The sequence below is a fragment of the Lathyrus oleraceus genome, chromosome 5 (assembly GCF_024323335.1).
Source record: "Lathyrus oleraceus cultivar Zhongwan6 chromosome 5, CAAS_Psat_ZW6_1.0, whole genome shotgun sequence".
Classification (NCBI taxonomy): domain Eukaryota; kingdom Viridiplantae; phylum Streptophyta; class Magnoliopsida; order Fabales; family Fabaceae; genus Lathyrus; species Lathyrus oleraceus.
The window spans coordinates 143,281,164-143,297,223 of NC_066583.1; the positions used below are offsets into that span (position 1 = coordinate 143,281,164).

The window sequence follows — 16,060 nt, forward strand, 5'->3', positions numbered from 1 at the left end:
GCCATCACCCTTTCCTTAGTTGAAGTCACGATCCTTTGGAATGATCTATTCCCCAAGAAGCCTAAATCCATTGAAATTTGCAAATCTTCTTCCTCAGCTGAAGTTGTAATCTTTTCCTCAGTGGAATTTCCTTTTGTCTGTCCCCACAATGGTGTTCCTTTATCCCTGTGTGTTTTCTTAACTAATATTACTCCCCTATGACATTGTTCCGCATAGAATTCTTGAGTCCTGCAAGCATATCATATCATAAGCATTTGGACGCCTCTTAGGGCCAAAAATTAGGCATGGTTGTATTTAAGTCTCTTCAATCACGTCGCAATGAAAATTCTAATATTCATATCTCCATATTGAAGAAACTTAAATAGGGACATCTGTCATACTTTAATTTTCGACTCTAAGATGCCACCATCATTTGTATCATTTGCATGACATCTAACATCTTTGCATTACTAACCTATTAAAAATACAAAAAGATTTTCTACTTTGTTTGTCTTAAGCTAGGGTTTTGCACCAAGAGCTTTCAAAGATTGATCAATCAAGACTTGGCATGAGTTTCAACATTTCAAACTCCTCATCCTTCCCAAGTGATCAAGTGACTTCCATCAACAAGAATCAAGTTTAAGATCATTCCATCTCAAATTCATCAAGGACAGAGTTCATCTGATACCCTCAACTAGGGTTTTAACACAAAGTCAATTGGTTGACTTTTTAGCCAAGGCATGATTCCAAAGCTTGAAGTATGGTTAAAAGACTTCAAATACATCATAAGTGATTCATTCACATCATCCAATGTGCCCAAGAGATCCCATTCATTAAAGATTGCAAGAATTGGATTCATCTGATACAAAGTCAACTGAGGTAAAGTCAAAGTTTGACTTTTGATATTTTTGGTCAACCATGGACTTCTCAACTCAAGGATCATGAAAATATGGTTGATGGATGCATTAGATCAAGAGAAAACAATAAATTGGAGGTTACTTGCAAAAAGGGCAAGATTTGGTTTTGTAAAATTTTCTAAGTTATGAAAAACATACATGTTCAAGTACCCAACTTTCCAAGGCCATAACTTGTGATCCAATCCACCATTTTCTTTGCTCCAATGATCATATTAAAGGTCTTACTTCATACTTAAACTTTGTCCTTTATGATTGATTCCAAAAAAAAGCAAGGATTTCAAGTTATGAAGCCATGAAGTTGGTACCATAAAATTGAATCACTTAGAAATAATTCCAACCAAATATGCCTTCAAAAAGTGACTTACTTTATCATCATTTTTCACCATGATTCACATTGATTCAAGGAAAACTCCCAACATGAAAGTTGTATAGTATGGTCTTAGCTTTCCAAAAAGTCCAAGAGCATTAAATTAACATATATGTAAGAGTTTCTAAGAGATGAAGTTGGATCTCCAAATCTGAATTTTGGGTCATTTTCATGGCAAGTTCATCATGCAACCTTGAGCTAAAGCTACATAATCTTACTTTGCAGGCTATCTTGCTTCTAAATATCACTTTAATTAGAAGATCACACACACTTTTGAGCCATTATCCAAGCAACCAAGCCATTACACAATGAATCATTCCATTTTTTTGCATAAAGTTTACACTTCCATTTGTGTAAAGTGGCTTTAACCCTACATTAAGTACCATTGAGTTCCCAAATGGCTTTGGTTCTGACACATACCAACTCTAAACCTCAAGTCAACTCCTACACTTCAGACAAAGCTCAACAAAACACTCTATGCACCCCATGTTTTTGCCATGCTTCCCACTTGGTGTTTTGTGCAAGAACCAACCAAGCAAGCAAACCAGTATAAGCCACAATTATTTTATGATATCTGAAGCTTCTTGAACCCTCAAGGATCACTATAAATAGAGGACAAATCCTCATATATCCACACACCAAGCTCACCAAGCAAAACTTCATTTTTGCAATCTTTTGACCTTAACCTCCATTTCTCTCATCTTGCTCGTGCATTCTGCCAACCAAGGGTTCCAATCACCTTCTGGGAGTTCATAAGCATTAGGAGAATCATCAAACAGTAGCTAGAAGTGGTATTGAAGAGGCATTGGACCTTGCTCCAATATGCATATTCTTGCACTTCGAAACTCAATATAGATGCATCATTTCCATGTGATTTCTGAAGCAAATATGTAGCATTTACTGTGTTAATGTTGATCGTTAACTCACATGCCATTTATCTTGCTGTTTATGTGAATTTAAGTTGCATGAAACCTAAAGTTTCAATTCTAGTTTTGGCATTCGTACATCTTCATCTTTGAGTATTAGCTAAAACTTATCGTACCATTGTGTTCCTTACATTTTTCTATGCAATTTTGATCTTTATTTCATGAAAAATGATTGATAAATAAGAGAGATGTGATTGATGGAAGATTTGAAAAATAATGAAAGAAAAAAAAAACAAGAAGCTAGAGGTTGAAGAAGATGCTGACATGGCATGGAAAAGTCAAACCAAACGCGTTTTTAGAATATATATAATTCCTTGTGTTATCATGAACGGATGTATAGCCATCCTAGTGGTAGAAGTGTGCACTCTAAGTCACTTACAACCAAAAGGTCTGGGGTTTGAATCCCCCTCGCCCCATGATTTATTTTTTATTTTACTTTTCCAAACAGTGCATGGAACCCCAAGGATGTGGGTTCGAACCTGAACAATGTAATGTTTATTTTTTTTCTCACTTGTTAAATGTTCATTTTTCTTCATAACTTCAAATATCCATAACTTCATGATCCCTTAACATTTTTGACCCATTCTTTTTGCCATGTGTTCATGAGAATGTATATTTTATGAATCCACAAAAAAATCCCAAAAAATAATATTTATTTTGACCATTTTTATTAGGTAGAAAACTATTGCATTTTATGTTGTTTTTAGGCCTTTTAATGGATTTTCTTTTATTGTTTCTTCGTTCTAAGTGATCATAGATGTTTGTGTGATCAATCCATATTTATTTAGGTCTTGTTTGATGCTAGCAACATTTTGTTTGCTTAAACATGATCATATTTTGGGGATTATACCATGATTAAATAACCTTATTTTAAAATATTAGTGATTGATTATTTAGATGAAACTTAGGGTTTTGTTTAGATGAATCTTTTGAAGCATCTTGATGCATGATTAGGGTTTCCACTTAAGCTTGGTCTTATCATAAACTTTGATTCATGTTTAATGTTTATTTTGTGAAGACTTATAATGTGATGCATGTTTGACCTAAATTGATTCATGTTGTGTTTACCATGTACCAAATATTAAACCCCATTGAGAACTTGGCTCTAGCGCTTCATTTGGAAGTGGTTCATTGTAATCTTTGGCTTTTAAGTACATCACATTTTCATATGGGAATTCAAAATTTATAGACTCATAATCGTCGATTGGCTGGTTAGCTAAATGATCGGCCAAGACACTTCCTTTGGTAGATTTCAGAGTGTGATACTCAATGTCATATTTGGACAAGAGCATCTGCCAACAAGAAATTCTTCCGGTCAATGCAGGCTTTTTAAAGATATACTTAATCGGATCCATCTTAGATATCAACTAAGTTATGTGATTTATCATATATTGACGGAGACGCTTGATAGCCCAAGTCAGAGCACAACAAATTTTCTCTAGCATGGAATATCGGGACTCGCAGTCAGTGAATTTCTTGCTCAAATAATAGATGGCATACTTTTTTCTTCCCATTTCATCATGTTGACCCAAGACACAACCCATAGATTCTTCTAACATAGTCAGATACATAATCAACGATCTTCCCTCAATTGGCGGGGACAAGATAGGAGGTTCTAGCAAATACTCTTTGATACTGTCGAAGGCTTTTTGACAATCATTCGTCCAAACACAACCCTGATGCTTTCGGAGGAGCTTAAAAATGGGAGCACAAGTAGCAGTCATATGATATATGAACCTTTAAATATAGTTCAAACGTCCAAGGAATCCCCTCACCTTCTTTTGAGATTGATGTTGATTCTTTTCCATTTGGAAGAGGTATGTGGCATACTTGTTTATTCTATATCCAAGTGAGAGCCTTTCTTCCAATTTGATGCAAAGATCTATCTTCCACATGTTTGTGGTGGTTTAAAAGTGAGTTTTCTCCTTAAGATGACAATTTGTCTCTTTCTCATAAAATAAACCCCAACAAATCCCTTCTTACTTTTGAACCCGAACTACAAGGTTTTGATCCTTCACGGGTAAGTAGGCATAAGACTCAATGTCTTTCCAAATCATCAAACAATAAAATGATGTTCTTTTTATCATCTCCCCAATCAAATAGCAAACAATTTTAAACCAAACACATATATTTAAAAGGTTCTTGTAGAGTACTATAAATGATTAGGGTGCTAATACCTTCCCTTTTTATAACACACTCCAATGCCTTAGAATCTCTCCCCTTTTGCTTAACTTAAGTTTAATCTTCTAGCTTTGCATATACTTATTGGGTTGTTTTTGAATCTTTTCCCCTTCCCTTGGATAAATTAAAGTTCGATGGTGATATTTTGATTCATGAGTCAAGTCTAATTAATAGATTGGTCTTCGATTCTTCACCGTGACACATTGTAACACAATGTAACTCATAAAATCCCCAACATGTTCACCATAAGCTCTATCGATTGCAACATCAATTGTAATTGGGTAACAAACACCATTTTCGTGGGTTTTTTTTACCTTGGTATACATCATGACACCTCTAATTTTTCTTGTACGTTCTGTATTAACAGGGGTTGCAACAAATCTTGTATGTGAGGTGCTTGTAGAATCGGCCATGACTATCTAAATAAAGAAAAATAACAGAGACACCAATGTAAATCAAATAACATGTAGAAACATACTAATTAACATCATTTTAGTGACAAACAACACATAGAAACATACTAACTAACAATATTTTAGTGAAAAACAAATACAAGTCTCACTCATAAAAGACATTGGTTTAATAGGTGCCGAAACAAATGATCAAAATGAAAAAATAAATGATCAAGATAAACTATGGTATATTATGGTGGTACTAAATCCATTTAAGTGATATAAACCTCAAACGTGATAATGAAGAATAAACGTACCTCAAACGTGATGACTTTTGATGTCCGGGTGTTGATGAATATCATCTACTGTTTGAAAAGTTTTGATGAGAGTGACAATGAAAATCATCTAGGATTTTTGCGAAGAGAATGACAATATGAAGTTAGAGCGTTGATAGGTAAATGGAAATTTAGAGTCTAGTTCTCTGAAGTATTTCATGCAAAAGAGGAATCACGTCGGTTTTCCATAAAAACCGAAGTGTATGTATTAATTAAAAATTAAAAAATATAAAAAAACACCACAATGCCATATTCTGGGAATACATTTAAAATATCTATCACATCGGTTTTTGAGAAAAAAAAGAGGGATTTGAATATATAAAATAAAAAATTAAAAAGAGTTTTTGAAAAAAATGATTTGAAAGTATTAATGCAAAATATATTACCTCTCAGTTAGACCATGTTGCCGAGATTAATACTAATAAAAAATAAAAAATATTAATAAAGAAAAAAAGGAAAGCTGAAAAGGGGCCAACTGAGAAATACTAATTAAATCATTGAAAACAAAATCATAAAATATTGTAATTCAAAGCGAGCTCCCTTGTAGTTATATTACCTCAGTTTTAAAAAAAACCGAGGGAATAAGTTATATATATTTTTTAAAAATAAAATAAAACATGACACTCATAGGATATATCCCCTCGGTTTTTGATTATTCGAGGTGAAAACTTCGTCATACAATGCCTTATTTGTAGTAGTGAAAATATATTAATGATCTTCTTTCTCGAGTTAAAATGTGGAATACAAATGGAGTTACTACTCCCATGCTAATTAACCGTAGACTCAAAAAACATGACACCTTTACCCTCTCAAAACCTCATTTATATCGCTCCATAGTTAACGCTATTCAATGCGTGTAAATCACACGACTTGACATTGCCTTCAGCGTAAACAAAGCATGCCAATTCATGAAGTCTCTATTAGAGTCTCACTGGACAACAATGAAGAGGATCTTGTGATATCTTAGGGGAACCATCACTCATGGTCTCCTTCTTTCTCCAACACTTGTGTCACAAAAGTTCTCTTTACGTGCTTATAACGATTCCGACTGTGCCAGTGATCCAGATGACAATTATTCTACCTCTAGGTCCTGCATTTTCTTTGGTCCAAATCTTGTGCCTTAGAGTTTTAAGAAACAACCGCTTGTGGCAAGGTCAAGTACTGAGGTCGAACACCGGGCTCTTGCTCATACTACTTATGAATTTTTATGGTTGGAGCCCCTTCTCAAGGAACTTACAATACCTTTTTTTTACCTCATACTCTATTGTGTGATAATTTTAGTGCATTTTTGTTGTTTCATAATCCAATTCTTTAAGCGTGCACTAAGCATATTGAACTTGATATTCACTTTGTTTGTGAGTGTGTTATTTCTAAGAGAATGAAGATTCAACATGTACTAAAGTCTTTGCAACTTGTTGACACCTTCACGAAGTCCCATGACACGATTGTATTTCAAGACCTTAGCACCAAGCTCAAAATCCTCACATTTGTCCCTCCTTTAGCTTATGAAAGAGTAGTAGAAGAAATAGTAATTTGTGCACTAAGTCACCTATCATTATGCTATATAAATGAAAATGACAATAATATCTAGCCATAGTTTGTGCTGAATCACATGGTGTGCAGGATAGCGTTTTCTAGTTTTAGTATTAAGTTGTGTGCTAAGGACACAAGTTACTGAGAATTTTTTAATAATTATATATAAGTTTGAACTTATAGTTTTAATTAAATAATTGAAAATAAATTAATAAATATTTTTGAAGTCTTATTTTATACATATACATATATATATATATATATATATATATATATATATATATATATATATATATATATATATATATATATATATATTATTCTTTAATTCTTTTTTATAAGGTAATTTTAAGCTCGACACTTTAGGAGGAGTATTGTGTAGGCGAGGCGGTTTCAAATCTCACCATTTATTTAAAAGTAAATCTTAATTTTAAGGGCTGAGAACAAGATCCTCGAGGTTGAAAAACAAACTATAAGACATCTTAATCCAATAGCATCGGTGGGAGGTTACGTGGCAACCTAATTATACGTCACTCGCTAAACTATTCCTTTTCTTACTCACTAGGCCACTAGCAACCCAAACCCTTTCTTTCACTCTTTATTAATATCACCTTTTACATCACAAAGCATCAACAACAACACCGTCTTCATAGCAGCATCCGTTTCAAATCTTCGATTCCATCGCTCTCTCTCTGCCGAACATGGCGACGCCAACGGCAGTAGTTGATGGCGGAGGTGCTGCACCGGCACCGCAAGGGAGGCAACAAGGCGGCGGAGGCTTTAGTTTCACCGGAATCATTCGTATGGTTGTTTTCTGGTATTTCGCTTCCAAATTCTTTTCTCCTGCTAAAAAACCTACCGAACCTTCCGCTCTCGTCTCTAACCTCTTCCAAAAAGGCCAGCCTATGGTAAACTCTCTCCTCCTTCTATTCATAATTCAACTTCCATTCCACGATCGATCCCGAATTAATTATATTTATTAATTCAGATTTCGATGCATTCAATTAGGTTAAGTTATGTTACGTGTTAAAACGTCTACTATCACTTTTTTTTCTTCACTTTCTAAATTCTCTGATATTATTTCGATTTTATGATGCTTTTAGGTTACTTAATTGTGGAAAGTTTGATGTTAATTTTAGGTTATAGTTATTGTTGTTTTTTGTTTTCTAACTCAATCCAGTTATTTTTGGATGACAAATTGTTCAGGATATGTGGCTTTATCTTACTGAGAACGAGAAGTTCAATGAATTTGGTAGTGAAAGTGCTCTTGTATGGCATGAAACTAATATTCCCTACGCCGTGTGGGTACCTGAGAGTACCAGAACTCTTACTTTAAACTTTCCCCCAACTGAGGTATGGCTTTCTGAATTTGCTACTGCTACTTATGTGTGGGTTATTTACTACTTGTTTGTTACTTTAAAATTGGGCTTTATGGTTACTTCTTCTTTATACAGTCTTTGAAGCACAATGGGAGTCTATATGCTCATGTTTTCTTTGCACAATCTGGATATTCGCCTGACCCTAGTGATCCCGAATACCAGCCTCAAGCAGCATTTGGAAGGACGCTTCGTATGCTTATTCCTTCTTAATAACGCTCTAGTAATATTAAATATATATAACTATTGTGAAGTTATTTACAAAATGCCTTTCTTTTTATGGGCTTCAGCTGTTGTGGTATACTCGCCAAAGTCAAAAGCAGATAAAAAGAAGAGTCTGTTGGGAGGTGTACCGGATTCAAGTGAGAGTCAAGTAACACCCGAGGTTTGTTATTTGCTCACATAGTTTGTTATCAGCTATTTAATAACTTTTTATGATGTTACTTTTGGTTGAGTTCTAGATATTTCTTGTTGAGTTTTTAGTATTAGAACTATTATATTTTGCATAATGTCTAGATCAACAACAGCCAAAACATTTACCATGATAACCTATCATTATTCATTAACCGCACTACGGTTTAAATCCAATAGTTATTGCAAGTCGTCATCTATCAATAACTATTGAATTATCCTTCATCTCATTTATACTCATAACACGTGCTTTTATGGGTATTCTTCACACTGTATTACAGTTTAAATCCAATAGTGATGCCTATAGTTATTGTAAGTCTTCATCCATCAATAACTTTTGAATTATTCCTTCATCTCATTTATACCCATAACCAGTGTTTTTATGGGTATTCTTCACACATGCTAAAGGCACCTAAGCCATGAGTATCATATCATATGTTTTATACAAATAGTACTTCTTCGACTTTCTCTCTTAAGGCTTTCTTCATAATCCTATCTTGACACTTTCATAGAAAACATATATCATCATATATCTTGACATTTTCATAGAAAACATATATCATCATAACTTGAATGCTAGGAGGATCTTTCAAAGCAATGTCTTAAGCTTCTCTCTTGCAATTTTGGCCTCTATGCAAGCTGGTACTACAGTGATCTTACCATATGTGAGACATAACACCTTGTATCTCGAGGAAATGCTTTTTTCTTTTCTTTTTCATTTTATGAAAAATAGACACTTGTTGAGAGCGGCAAAACATGGACACTTGTTGAGAGCGGCAAAACATGGACACTTGTTGAGAGCGGCAAAACATGGACACTTGTTGAGAGCGGAAAAACATGGACACTTGCTTATAAATAACAAATGCTGGCGTAGGCCATCTCATCAAGAATGTATATGCTAGAATATTTATGTGAGGCGGGCAATTCAATTAATTCAAATTGAAAATTGGTCAGCCCCATTGCCCCCTTATTTGGCCTGCGAGCAGAGAATATAGTTTAGTATTCCTATTTATTAGGCTTCAAATCATCTTTTAGAAGTTTTGATAATGATTGAAATATGATTCCGAAATCTTATTCCTACTTCCAAAGGGTCCAGAAGAGGCACCCCATAGATCTAATAATTATGCTTTGAATAGGTATTTGAGCATGGAACTACTCACACCAGTCCACAGATTTTTTTTAGGATGTATTGTTTATCTATATCATTGTTGTTGCTGTTACATTATGTCTATATCAATAATGTTCTAATTACTCCCTCTGGTCCTATTTAAAAGAGAAAGTTGACTTTTTAGATTCATTGAATAATCAATATATCTGTTCATTATATAGTCCAAATACATTGATTATTCAATGAACCTAAAAAGTAAGTTTTCTCTTATAAATAGAACCGGAGGTAGTATTTAATTGGTTAGTGTTCAGTGCTTGCCACCAAGATATGTTACTTGTTTCACTGTGGTCGTAGTATTGATCTCTTTTGGTTGTGCTAGGTCGTTGATGATAGTGAAGATGATTCTAAAGATGATGGTCCTGTGGAGTGGCTTGCATATTGGAAACCAAATATAACAATTAACTTGATTGCCGACTTCACTCAGTATGGTTCTTGGAATTCATTAAATTTGTTGGTGCACTATTTTTATCTATATGCTCTGGTTTTTGGCCCGTCATAACCTTCAGTTAGTAACTGCTATTTTATATCAAAAGTTATACCAGAGATGAAAGAGACTATTGGATTAATTGACCTTCTTTTAAGGGGAATTACTTTTATATTTAGTTTTGCAGTAATAGAGATCGTTGGAAGTTTGAAATATCTAGCTACCTTACTCATAATTTTTCTTCTCCCTTTCTCACCCATTATTTTTGGGGTGAATGAGGCTTTAACTTTCTACAATGTATGGTGGGTGTGCAGAAGGTTTATTTGGTTAACCATGGTTGAGAGCCCCAGTAGATGTGATATTGTCTAAAACACATTTAAAATCATCTAAGTTTTTATGTTGCCAACCCAGTTAATATTCTTTCAAACCTTGCTAATTTTATAATTTTCCTGTTTGCAGGTACCCAAATACAGGAATACCACCTAACATTGCTCCACGTATCCTTTCCATTAACATTGTTTGCCTTTTACTTATTTTTTTATAGCCTTTTTATTGTAGTTTCTTGGCACTGGTTTCAAGATATTATCTTTAAAATAATATTGTTATTAGGCTTTTATACTGGTCTACCTCATCCTTAGCTCCTTAATAAACCGGTTTGTAAGATGAGGACTATCACTCTTTATAAACTCTGTCTTATCTATTTTCAATGTGGGATTTGAATTTTTCCCAAATACACTCTCTTGCACCCAACACTATTGGGTCCGGTGTGTGTATAATTTGGTAGGTGGCCTAGATCAATAAGTTCTAATACCATATTAATTTTTTAATATTGGGCCTAACTCATTCTTACAAAAATGGCTTGTAAGGTAACTGTCAATCGTTATTAACTCCATCTATTTTCGACATGGGACTTGGGGCGTTTCCCAATAATAATAATGGCCATCTTATGCAAGGTTAATGTTGAAAAATGGAGAACTTATCTAGCACTGACATATTCCTTAATTGTGCGAGTCAGGGATATATCTTTTCTCTTATATTTTGAACAAGTTTCTTTTTTGACCTTACAATATGTTGACAATGATTACTGCTGTATTTGTGCAAGTTAGCTGATCATATATATTAGTTCCCTTAACTTTGATGATCAGACTTGAACATTGATCCTATCACTGGGAACTACTATCCAACCATTTACTTCAATGAGTTCTGGTTACTGCGGGATAAGTTAATAGCTTTGAATGAGACAGTTACTGAACTGACACTTAATCTGGAAGTTGGTCCTATTAGCATGACGAAGTGGCAATTATTCATGCAAGTTGATCAGTCCTTCCAGATTCACCGTAGTTACGGAAGCATGATTGAAGGCGAGGCTGATGAACTTAAGGTATGTTCTCTATAACTTGCAAAATTCTACTGCCCTCTGGTGACTATTACAGAAAATAAGATTAAATTTGTTAAGAATTGACATAATTTTTCAAATATACATGCCACATGAGAGATGTTAATTTATCTTCACATTGTTTATCGTTTAATTATCGTTCGGTACAAAAATGATATTAACTTAATTAGAGATATTTGAAAAGGGATTAATTAATATACAGTGTTAGTGTAGACAATTTTACACTGTCAATTCATCACCATCATCCGTTTGCATTATTTTATAGGTGGTTAAAATAAAAGTCAAATTCTTTGTAACATCCAACGTCTCAGATTAATTGAAAGTTAAAATTCTTTTACATTGTCGGTGTATTTTAATTAAATTCTTTTGAAAAAAAAATAAAACTTAGAGGGTCTTATATTTTGGGGTTGGCGGAGGTAGTAAATAATAGAAATAATAGGAGTGTTTATGGGTACGGGTCAACCCGTGAACCTACTCACCCAAATCAACCTAATCCTTATTTTAATCCAACCCAATCATGTAAGGTTCCAATCCAAACCAACCCATTCAAGCCCATTGGTATTTGGTTCTGGTAATGGGTTTGGAATTTTGAATCCGCGAATCCGTAAACCCAACACATTGAGATTGACATGTCATGTTCTTTTTATTTTATTATTTTATAAACAATCTAGCAAAATCCTTACTATGTATGTATATATCAATTTTTAACAAAATTATAGTTTTAATTAATTGTAAAAATCTAAGCCTATATTAAATTTGAGAGATCAAATTTCTTTATTGAAAGAGAAATATATCATACTGTTGAACGATACTTTACCCAATTTGCATTTGCTTTTGGACTTGATTCACATTGTGAAAGAGCTTTTAGATATTAAATGATGCATTTTATTCAAATTAAATACAAAAATTTTATGATTTTTTTAATGTTTATGTAAAATAAATATGTTAATTGAAATGATATTTTATTTATAATTTAAAAATTATATTTGGTGGATGACTCGTGAACCCAACCCAACCCATTGATGAACGAGTTGATTTGGGTTGGGTTTAGTCTTAGAATTACGGGTTGAATAGTCAACCCAACCCAAAGACTATTGATTGAGTTGGGTATTGGATTTGATCAAATTCGACCTAACCCAACCCGCGAACACCCCTAGTAAATAATTATAATGGACTGGACTAATTACGGATGTGTTCTTGTATTTTCTTAAATAAAATCTTCTCATAGTCCTCCATTGAATGCACACCTATCTCTGGGTACTTCTTATCATACCCTACCAGAATTTCACCTTGCTTATCTCTACTATGCTATTTTATTGGCTTTATCTCTTGGTAGCCTGGAAGAGTGATTTTCTTTTTTAGTTAAACACACGGGGCCTTGATACTCAAAGATTTTAAGATACTCATGTTTTTTGTGCATAGTCTCCCACTGTATTAATTAAGAGGTGCCTTGTTTTTCTAATTGTCTGACAATTTGATTTTTTTACTATTGTATCAGAGGGTATTCTTGGAAGGAAATCCTTACCTCCTAGGAATTACCATGGTTGTTTCTCTTCTTCATTCAGTATTTGACTTTCTGGCTTTTAAGAATGGTAAGTTATTTTGCATGACAATCTTTAGGACAGTAGCTCTGACAAGAAAATCCTTATTGATATGATTAGAAGATAGATTATAATTTAATGATTTTCTTTCTGCCCAGACATTCAATTTTGGAACAAAAATAAGTCCATGGAAGGACTCTCTGCGAAGACTGTTGTTGTGAGCTTTATTTGTCAGCTCATCATCTTCCTTTATTTGCTTGACAACGACACATCTTGGATGATTCTTCTAAGCTCTGGAGTTGGTTTGATTATCGAGTTCTGGAAAATTGGAAAAGCCATGCACATAGAGGTAATATTTGTGATCTTCTAGCCTTTTTTTTAAAAGTGCATGAAACTACTCCCTCTAACAAATTATATGCAAAAATCAAAATTTCACTTATTAGGAGAAATAATTGCTTACATTAAATAATGATAATTTCCATTAAAAATTCATTTTTTTACCTAAAAGTGCATTGCTTTATATTCAGGTGCTTTGATTTATAATTGGTTCTCCACATTGCATATTCAAACTTTAGTGACGGTTCTTTTATCCAGCCCTAGTATATATAATTCATTATGTAAATACCTCTGAAAAAAAATTAAAATTGAATAAAACACATTTTTGGTATAAGAGCAATAAATATAATTTTCTAAGTCAATTTTTGCTTATATTTTGTTACAAGCAAATTGGTTAAAATTTGCTTATAATTTGTTACCGAGGGAGCATAGAGTATTTAATGAGAGTGCATTTTGAATTTTCTGATGTAATAGGTAATATGGTTCCTAATACAATTATTGCTATTACCAACGTTGTAGGCTTTTGCCCCTTAACTATCATGTATTGTGTGTAGAAACTAGTTTTTGCTGAGACCTTTCTTGTTTACTGATTCTGTAGCTATGTAGAGTATATTTTTTGGGGCACTCCTTTTCTTATTACTGTTTTATCACTTCTTTGAGTGAGGCATATGCACGCTGACGTTACTTTCTAGCTTTGCCCACTTCCACAAATTCTATGCTTAATTATTTTTATCTGAAATCTGCAATTTCCCCCCAGATTGATAGAACAGGAAGGATACCTATGTTGAGGTTCCGAGATCGAGAGTCATATGCCGGGAATAAGACAAAAGAGTATGATGATATTGCAATGAAGTATTTAACATATGTTCTATTTCTCCTTGCTGCCGGCTTTGCTGCTTACTCACTAATGTACGAACGCCACAAGAGTTGGTATTCTTGGATTCTGTCTTCACTCACAAGTTGTGTATACATGTTTGGTAAGCTCCCTTCTAAATTGGTTAGGCTCTCTGTGTTTTGAAGTGACACTATCATTTGTGATCGTGTCTAATGACTATAAAACTGAGTTAACAGAAATGCTTAGTCTAGTGTGCTTTTAGTTCTCAGTTGTAATAGCTCATGCGTCCTGAGTAAGATTGTCCTGAAATGAGATGATCCTTCTCTGTTATGGGTTTGAATTACAAGGGCTGCTATAGTAGCAAAATCCAAAAGTAAATTGAGTTAAACCTCCTTATTGCAAGAAATTTTTATGAACTGCTTAAATAGAAAATTATTGCCTGCCTAGGAGAAGTTAATTAGAAAAAATATCGGAATTTTGCTTACTGTTTTCCTTGGCAGCATACTTGTTTTTTATTTGTAAAAGATATTATCAATGTCTTCTTAGTTCTTGTATTATTTTCTCCATTTCTACTTACTAAGAAGTGCTTTTCACGACCACATATATGACCAATTTTAACAAGTCGTTGATCTTGAAATTCTAGTTTGGTAAACTTTGTGTGTTCATACTCTTTGTACTGGAAAACCTTTACAGGTTTTATTATGATGTGCCCTCAACTGTTCATCAACTACAAGCTCAAATCTGTTGCTCACCTACCTTGGAGGCAGATGACTTACAAGTTTCTCAACACCATCATTGATGATCTTTTTGCCTTCGTCATTAAAATGCCAACTCTACATCGGCTTTCTGTCTTCCGTGATGGTAAGATTGTGACCCATGACCTCTTGTTATTTGCAAGTAGCAATTGCTTTAGATACTAAGGGTAGCCTCCTTTTAACATTAATATGCTTGTAATGTATGCAATGTTGTCTTTTCTGCCTTTTCTTCTCCCTTTGACTTGAGAGACTAAAACTAAGCTACATAGAACTCTGGGTCAAGTACTTACCCGAAGCTATATATAACTAAGCTACATAGTCATTGGCATTTAAATGTCTTTCTTTATCACCATTCAAATGCAGGCATTTGTTCCATCATTGAACAATTTTGACTCCACTTATATATTTATGAAAAAGGTATTCCAATGTGATCTCTGACTTGATTTCTTTTCTCCTTTCCTTGCAGATCTTATCTTCCTTATATATGTATACCAGAGGTGGATTTATCCAGTGGATAAGAAGCGTGTTAATGAATTTGGTTTTGGAGGTGAGGATGAACAGGCTATCGATTCTGCCGAGACGGTCGCAGTAAAGGAAGAAGAGAAGAAAACTAATTGATTTGGTTTTTTCTCAAGTGCTTGAGGGAGTTGATACCAAATATTCTAGAAATCATCGGGATCACTTTATGTTTTACTTCCTCTTAGGGTATGCATTTGCTATTAGATTTTTGTTTGAAGAAGTGTTGGCCTTACCTCCTGGAAGTTTTGCTAGGACAGAAGATCGAAGGGTATCTGACTACTACAAGGCAGACTGTGATGGTCATGCTTTTAAGTTATCTTCTTTTGTGTATTAGAAGAATGCCTTCTCCCTAGTTTTTATTTATTATCTAGTAAATTTTGTCTTATTTTTGTTTGGGATAGGTTACTTTTTTCATGTATTGTTTTTTCCCCTTTCATAATGTATTTTTTGACTAATATATCCTTGATCCAAAATTATTCTTTTTTGTAATTTTTGTTCAACTTTTTTCCATCATTTTAGGTTCAACTAACTTCTGCACACTTGTTTTTATTTTTAACAAAATTAGATACTGTTTTTTTTCTCTCTTGCAAGGCGTGATTTGTGTCGTTTTTTTCTCTTGCAAAATTAGGCACTTTTATTGATATATAGATAGATAGAGTATTAAAAATA

At 33.7% G+C, this 16,060-nt stretch overlaps 1 protein-coding gene across 1 annotated transcript; it reads left to right on the plus strand.

Annotated features, from left to right (window-relative positions):
* Positions 1-7,196: 7,196 nt before the first annotated feature.
* Positions 7,197-15,848, plus strand: LOC127078768 (uncharacterized). Its single transcript, XM_051019203.1, has 12 exons — positions 7,197-7,538; positions 7,837-7,983; positions 8,085-8,199; positions 8,297-8,391; positions 9,905-10,008; positions 10,469-10,506; positions 11,155-11,390; positions 12,904-12,997; positions 13,105-13,295; positions 14,040-14,259; positions 14,811-14,978; positions 15,339-15,848. The coding sequence occupies exons 1-12, from the start codon at positions 7,332-7,334 to the stop codon at positions 15,488-15,490; spliced, it is 1,767 nt and encodes a 588-aa protein (XP_050875160.1). The 5' UTR covers positions 7,197-7,331; the 3' UTR covers positions 15,491-15,848.
* Positions 15,849-16,060: the final 212 nt, after the last annotated feature.

Bases quoted from the DNA above. Each gene is read 5' to 3' on its own strand.
- LOC127078768 (XM_051019203.1), top strand. From the start codon at position 7,332: ATGGCGACGCCAACGGCAGTAGTTGATGGCGGAGGTGCTGCACCGGCA. The intron at 10,009-10,468 runs GTATGGTTCTTG...TCCTGTTTGCAG, and splicing joins TTGATTGCCGACTTCACTCA to GTACCCAAATACAGGAATAC. The intron at 12,998-13,104 runs GTAAGTTATTTT...CTTTCTGCCCAG, and splicing joins CTTTCTGGCTTTTAAGAATG to ACATTCAATTTTGGAACAAA.